Here is a 7,736-nt window from a genome sequence, read left to right on the forward strand (position 1 = left end):
GACAATCGGCCGTGTTCATGAAACACTCTTTCTCTGAAGTACCACAGCCCTGGTTTGACTCTGTTCTCTGTAATTAGAGGGAGTAGCAGCTGTCACGCGCTCCCCAGAGGCCTGTCCCTTGGCAAGACCCGACACTCGTAAACAGACGTTGTCTTGGCGTACGGAATCCTCTGTGGATGAAATGACGGAGAACGACGAGAGAAAGAAAACATTTTGGCGATGCTTGTAAACTGCGTCGCTCTGAACCGCCAGATAAGCGGTCTCACTCCTGCTGAGAAGATTACTTTATCTACCGGCTTATTTTTTTAGTCTCTACACTCAAAATATTTAAACCGAACGTTTAGCAACATTTAGGCACTACCGTCTAAACGTAAAACCGGATATTTATCACCTCATATAGTTGGAAATACAGTTCTCGCTATCCAGAGTTGTCCTCTCCAGTCGCTGAGATGCGCTGTCTGTTTGTCGGCTCCAGCGTGTTGTGATGCTGCCGTGGGTCGACGGGCGAGTCGCCGACAGGTGAGTCTATCAGGTGAGCGCGAACAGTGAGGATGGCGACTGTGGAAGTGAGAGAGGCGCCGGACACGGGGGCGCTGCAGGATCAACTACCCTCCCGCACAGTGCGACTCTTCATTAGCTCAACTTTCAAAGGTCAGTCCGCTGAATGAATAGACCAAGCCTGTCGCAGAGTGCATGTGGTCAACAGGAATCTTCGTCCTGTCGTTTGCCCTGTATTTACTGCTGTGATAACACTGACAGAGAGGTTTACACTGACGTTGCTCCTGATATCAGTGCAGTACCGTATTCTATTCACATCAACTATTCTAAAGAAAAAGAAAACACACGGTTTCAAAATTTAGTCAGACAACTGTCGAAGATTGTTCAGTTCTTAACATGCATGGGTTTTCCTATGAATTGTTTTTGGCAGTTCTTAATGAAGTGATTATTGACAGATATGAGCTGTGAACGAAATGCATTCTGGGAGAAAGTATACCCTGAGCTTCAGACTCACTGTCAGAGCATGGGGCTCGTATTAGAGGTGAGTGTGAGTGTGTGTGTGTGTGTGTGTGTGTGTGTGTGGGGGGGGGGGGGGGTCTGATTTTTGATGAGAGTCAATAAACTGGTCTGCGGCCAATGGTCTTTGTAAACTCTTCACAGTTTTCAGGCCACAATGAAATATTGTTTATTTAGACATTGGTTTGTTTATTGTCTGTTCTGGTGCTTTTGATCAGTCTCTGATGGTGTCGTAGATTGTTGTGATGATAGACATGTTTATTTCCATAAGAGCGGCTCCTGTTCTCTTAGGTCGTGGATTTGAGATGGGGAGTGAACGATGCCGTTGCTGATGATCACATGACCTCTGACCTCTGTTTGCATGAACTCCAGGCGTGTCAGAGAGCCGCCTGCCACATTTTTATAGTAAGAGTGAATCAGACAGCATGCAGACGTATGTGAGTGATGAGTGAAGCAGTGCAGTGTTCAGTCTGTGTTTTCTGTGTTGTCTTGGTCTGAAGGCTTTGCTGGGTAATCAGTATGGGATGAGTGAAGCAGTGCAGTGTTAAGTCTGTGTTTTCTGTGTTGTCTTGGTCTGAAGGCTTTGCTGGGTAATCAGTATGGGATGAGTGAAGCAGTGCAGTGTTAAGTCTGTGTTTTCTGTGTTGTCTTGGTCTGAAGGCTTTGCTGGGTAATCAGTATGGGATGAGTGAAGCAGTGCAGTGTTAAGTCTGTGTTTTCTGTGTTGTCTTGGTCTGAAGGCTTTGCTGGGTAATCAGTATGGGATGAGTGAAGCAGTGCAGTGTTAAGTCTGTGTTTTCTGTGTTGTCTTGGTCTGAAGGCTTTGCTGGGTAATCAGTATGGCTATCGTCCCATTCCTCGCCTCATTCCAGAGAGAGAGTTTGAAATACTGCTCAGCAAACTGTCCAGTGACGGCGAGGGTTTAAAGCTTCTCAATCAATGGTTTCAAAAGGACAGCAACTCAGTCCCACCTGTCTATGTCCTTCAGCCAATCAGCACTCATTATCCTCACTTTGGAAAGAGGAGACCTGAGAGAGATCAGCAGAGCGGTGATGAGGCGGTGTCCTGGCAGTTCACAGAATCACGACTGTCAGGGCTCCTCCGCTCTGCTGCACTCCAAGCCCAGAGAGACGGCGACTTCAGTGAGGAGCAGAAACACAAGTTCATCAAATCTGGTGAGAACCTGTTGACAGGCAGCACCTCAGATTAACGCTGTCAGAGGTGTGTGATTAGGGTGAGAACAAAATATTGCAGGATTTTTTTGGAAGTCAGATTAACCCCCACCCCCCAATACAAACCACCCAGCTAAATTTTGCCTCACAAATTTTAGAGGACTTGTCGTAATTATAACTGACGTTTCTGTCAACTCGTCTGTTTTCAGTGATAGAGTGGGAGATAGAGCAGGGGATTCTGGGAGATTCTTCTTCCTCCGCTGTGGTTTTTGTGCGGGAGCTGCCTCGTCTGAAGAAAAACGAGACACAGAAGAATTTGTCGCTCTTTCTGGACCTGACTCCAGATGGTTTGGTGGACGCTGAGGCCCAGGAGCTCCTGGTCAGTCTCAAGCAGCGTCTTTACAGCATCTGCTCAGACTCACTCAACCTGCAGTGTGTGGAGCTCAGCAGAGGAGCCGTTGACCCCAGCCGTAAAGAACATAAGGACTATCTGCGGAACCTGAGTGAACAGCTCGTGGTTCAGATAAAGGGGAGAATTGAAAAATGCTCTGTTCTGCCACCGGGTGGCGCTCACTGGGACTGGTGGAAAGAGGAGTTCATTCATCATGCCCAGCTTGGTGCAGAAATGTGCGTGACCTTCAGTGGCCGTGAGGGCATTCTGGGAAAGATCTGCCTCGCCATGTGGGAGGCGACGAACAAGTGTCATGCTCCACTGGTGTTGTATGGGAGCACTGGAAGCGGGAAGACAGCACTCCTGTGTCAGCTGGCCCAAGAGATGCGCGGTCTGATTGGCTCAAAGGCCACCGTGGTGCTACGACTTCTGGGAACATCTCCCAGGAGCTGTGATGTGGAGTCACTCCTGTTTGGCCTCTGTCTCCAAATATGTAGAGCGTTCGGAATGCCCCTGTTCTGCTCACAGGGTCCGAACATGCTTCAGGAGCTGACGCGGTTTTTCCTCAGCACGCTGTGGAAAGTCTCAGCCCAAGGCAACACTCTCCTCCTTATCCTGGATTCGCTGCACCAGCTGCTGCCCGGGAATGGGGCCCACAGCTTACACTGGCTGCCCAGGGAAGTCCCGCCCAATGTTCACCTGCTGGTTTCCACTCAAGATGTTGGTTTTCCTTTGCTTCAGAACCTTCGGCACATGCTGGAGGAATCCAGAAATTTCTTTGAGTTGGAGTCACTGACGCGGGATGAGGGTAGAGGCATTGTGGAGACTTACATGCGTGCAGCCAAACGTGTTTTGACCGCGGAGCAATCAGAGGCTGTCCTAACCAGGTTCCAGCAGACCAACAGCCCTCTGCACCTCAGACTGATGCTGGACGCTGCCAGACACTGGACCTCCTACACCGCCATTTCCAACATCAACCTTGGCACCTCTGCACAGGAAGTGATGACACTCTCTCTTGAGTCACTGGAGGAGAGGCACGGCAAGCATCTGGTGGGACATGCGCTGAGTTACATTGTTGCATCAAAGTGAGTCCACCTAAGGTTCATACACACCTGAGTCCCAGGTAAACACCTAAGGTTCATACACACCTGAGTCCCAGGTAAACACCTAAGGTTCATACACACCTGAATCCCAGGTAAACACCTAAGGTTCATACACACCTGAATCCCAGGTAAACACCTTAGGTTCATACACACCTGAATCCCAGGTAAACACCTCAGGTTCATACACGCCTGCATCCCTGGTCAGGTAAACACCTACAGGTAGAGGTGTAGCACCTGGTCTGGGGTGACATTTAATTGATATTACACAACTGCCAAACCCAAATCTTACTACAGAACATGTGTAGATGCCATAGTCACACAGCAGTGTTTTCCTAGTAAGATCTCTGATCAGAATTACAGCACAGTCAGCACTAAGAATGGTAATAATGTAAAGTGTGAAAACATGGTTGAACAGGCCTTTTTAAGGAATTCAACACCTCTCTCTTGGCTTCTCCAGGCTTGGTCTCTCTGAGGCAGAACTTAGAGATGTTCTGTCGCTGGATGACGAGGTTCTGGCTGATATTTACCGATACCAGCTCCCATCATGCCACACCCTTATTCGTCTGCCCTCTCTTCGGTGGACTCGCCTAAAGCATGATTTAGGAGAACACCTCACGGTCAGACGGACCCATGGCGTCGACCTTCTGAGGCTCCGTCACAGGTAACAATCCAGAGAAAGGTGTGATAAAGGTAACAGTGACGACGCAGGTTAACATTTAGATTTATTTCAGTCTGATCTATCCCAAAGACCCTACAGGTCCCTTTTTCTGTCCATGATCTGATCTGGTACGAGCAGCAGCGAAATCAAGCTCAGATATTTATGTAAATGGGACCAGCTGATCCCAGATCTGTCAGAGGGAGTATTTAATCAGACCTGGGACCAGGTCATCTGGTGAATGATTCGGACGTATGTGACACGTGAACTCGTGTGAATGTCTGTCGATGGTTTTGGAGTACAGTGGATCGTAAACCCTGATCTCTGTTAGGCAGTTTTCTGAGCTGATCAGGGAGAGGTACCTGTCTGGAGAGAGGCGGGGCCAGGTGCATGCTGTCCTGGCTGAGTATTTCCTGGGGAATTGGGCTCAGGGGCGGCCCAAATCCGTTCTGCTCCCCTCTGTGACACACCCACTGGAGGCAGACAGAAAGGTAACGGAGACAGAAAGCCTGTAAAGATACTTCTCCAGCTCTGTGCACCTCTCATACTGATTTTATGTCATCGATGAGAAGCATATTTTACATATGCATATTTGATATTCATTGTTTCCATAATTGTCCTCAAGACCATACAGTCTGACCTGCTTTATCCTGATTGGCTGTTCTGTAATGGTAATCCTGATTGGCTGTTCTGTAATGGTAATCCTGATTGGCTGTCCTGTAATGGTAATCCTGATTGGCTGTTCTGTAATGGTAATCCTGATTGGCTGTCCTGTAATGGTAATGGTAATGGTGATGGCCAATTATGTTCAATGTGCAGAATTTTTCCCACTAAATGGTCCCTCTATTATTAGAATGACAATTTTCACATTTAAATGCACCTAAATTATTAAAACGTGTATTGGAGCAATGAGTTTATGTGAGGGACATTTTTGTGTGTGTGGCCTAGGAAAGCTCTTTTACTTTGTTCAGGTGCCTCTCCAGCCTCTCTGGTTGGCTGAAGGAATTCCCAATCACAGAAAGCTACAGGAGCTGCCCTACCACCTTATTTGTTCACGGAAGTGGGAGGAACTTCAAAAGATAAATCTCAGTAAGGTTACAGGACACAGTATTATCAATGTGTTTATTCACTGGATTGTGAATGTGTGAGTGTGTGTGTGTGTGTATCAGGCAGTGTGGACTGGTTATGGTGTAAGACTCAGGGCTGTGGAGTGGATTGTGAGTGAGTGTGTGTGTGTGTGTGTGTGTGTGTGTGTGTGTGTGTGTGTGTGTGTGTGTGTGTGTGTGTATCAGGCAGTGTGGACTGGTTATGGTGTAAGACTCAGGGCTGCGGAGTGGATTGTGAGTGAGTGTGTGTGTGTGTGTGTGTGTGTGTGTGTGTGTGTTTGTGTGTGTTTGTGTGTGTGTGTGTGTGTGTGTGTGTGTGTGTGTATCAGGCAGTGTGGACTGGTTATGGTGTAAGACTCAGGGCTGTGGAGTGGACGCTGTGATCCAGGACCTGACGCTCTGCTGTCGTTTGTCTGACTGCCCTGAGACCCAGCTCCTGAGGGACACGTTCCAGCTGCTCAAATCCACACTGGACTTTCTAGGGGGGCTGACGGGTGAGTATGACTCAGAAAAACACCTGCTGGAACTCTCCAGTGTAAGAACATACAGCTATGAGGTCAGATCCAATGAAAATAAAATACGTTGTTTTTACTGTTTTTTAATTAAACCACATTCGTTCGCTGTCTATACGTAGACACACATGGGGCATAAACAGGTCCTCTGACATTCGACTGATTATCTTCATTTGCTAAGGCAGCTCTCATTATTAACAATGCAGCAGGTAACACCGTTACAGTGTTACAGTGTTACAATGTTACAATGTTACAGTTTTATAATGTTACAATGTTACAATGTTACAATGTTACAGTTTTATAATGTTACAATGTTACAAGCGGTAAGTGTGGGGCTGTCATGTTACAATGTTGTAATGTTACAATGCCATATTGTTACCATATTATAATGTTATGTTGAAGCTGTAAGTAAAGTGTTGTCATAATGTTATAATGTTATAGGCATTAAGTAAAGTGTAGTGTTGTCATAATGTTATAATGTTACAATGTTATAAGTATTAAGTAAAGTGTGGGGTTGTCATAATGTTAGAATGTTACAATGTTATAAGCGTTAAGTAAAGTGTGGGTTTGTCATAATGTTATAATGTTATAAGCGTTAAGTAAAGTGTGGGGTTGTCATAATGTTATAACTGTGATGTGGTCATACTGTGTGGACAGCTGGGCCCTTCACGCCTCTCTATATTATCTCTACGTAGGGTTTATAAATACTCTATGTAGGGTTTATAAATACATTATAACACTTTGTTAACTGATTATAGAACCTAGAAATGGACCTTTGAAAACTGAATGCATTATCAGTCTAATTAGAAGAAATGAAGGATGTTATAATTAAAAATGTTACGGGATTTAACGGTTTTATATCCTCTCTCTCGTTTAAGACCCCGCCCTCCTCTACACGGAGCTATTGGCCAGGCTCCACTGCCTCTCCGGCCTGTACCCCTCTCTGATTGGACGGCTCTGCGGTCAGTGTCAGGACTGGTTCACTTCCTGTCCTCACCCCGTGCTGCTTCCTAAGAGCAGTTTCCTCCCCGCACCAGGGGGGGCGCTGACACACACACTGACCAGCTGCTCAAAAGGTCCCACTCCACTCCACTGCTACTCAGACACAGTCACGTTTACAAAATGTTTTTATCAGGGAAAACTGTGTACCTACTAAGACCTTAATGTGTAGCCAAATACTAGTTTATTTCTTATTTAATGAATTTATTTGATTGTTTGTTTGTTTAGGTTTTATTTTATTTGTTACATCTTTAGCTCTGGGGTTGCAGATAGCAGCCAAAGTTTTCGCTAGCACAAAGTTAGTTTAAAATGACTAAGAACGCGTGTAGAACTGTGTAGAACTGAATAATCTCAGTTCTAGTATCGGCTTTATAAAGTCCATTTTTTAAGATCCTCAGTCAGTCAGTATTCCACTGTTCTCATAAAGTGATTTTTTTTTTTATCCGTTTGTGTGAGTAGATGATATTTGGGAAGAACTTCTGTGGAGACAGTCACATTATATTTGGATCATTTTCGGTTTGTATGTGCGGTTTTATGTCTGGTCTTGTGTTAGGGTTAGGGTTAGGGTTTTATGTCTGGTCTTGTGTTAGGGTTAAGGTTTTATGTCTGGTCTTGGGTTAGGGTTAGGGTTTTATGTCTGGTCTTGTGTTAGGGTTAGGGTTAGGGTTTTATGTCTGGTCTTGTGTTAGGGTTAGGGTTTTATGTCTGGTCTTGTGTTTAGGGATCACGGCTGTGGATCTCTGCTCAGAGAGGCGTGTTTTGGTGGGCGGGGCAGAGGATGGCA

General features: G+C 46.0%; 1 protein-coding gene across 1 annotated transcript in view; it reads left to right on the forward strand.

The window, feature by feature from the left end:
* The first annotated feature begins 551 nt into the window (after positions 1 to 551).
* nwd1 (NACHT and WD repeat domain containing 1) overlaps positions 552 to 7,736 on the forward strand; it is a 16,582-nt gene continuing 9,397 nt past the window's right edge. Inside the window, exons 1-11 of the mRNA XM_030784155.1 lie at positions 552 to 651; positions 954 to 1,039; positions 1,306 to 1,419; positions 1,835 to 2,189; positions 2,396 to 3,662; positions 4,138 to 4,341; positions 4,667 to 4,826; positions 5,307 to 5,424; positions 5,771 to 5,935; positions 6,832 to 7,029; positions 7,674 to 7,736. The exon at positions 7,674 to 7,736 is cut by the window's right edge and continues 60 nt beyond it. Of these exons, the coding sequence (XP_030640015.1) occupies positions 552 to 651; positions 954 to 1,039; positions 1,306 to 1,419; positions 1,835 to 2,189; positions 2,396 to 3,662; positions 4,138 to 4,341; positions 4,667 to 4,826; positions 5,307 to 5,424; positions 5,771 to 5,935; positions 6,832 to 7,029; positions 7,674 to 7,736 (2,830 nt within the window). The remainder of the gene's footprint in view (positions 652 to 953; positions 1,040 to 1,305; positions 1,420 to 1,834; positions 2,190 to 2,395; positions 3,663 to 4,137; positions 4,342 to 4,666; positions 4,827 to 5,306; positions 5,425 to 5,770; positions 5,936 to 6,831; positions 7,030 to 7,673) is intronic.

Source organism: Chanos chanos, chromosome 9 (assembly GCF_902362185.1).
Source record: "Chanos chanos chromosome 9, fChaCha1.1, whole genome shotgun sequence".
Lineage (NCBI taxonomy): Eukaryota > Metazoa > Chordata > Actinopteri > Gonorynchiformes > Chanidae > Chanos > Chanos chanos.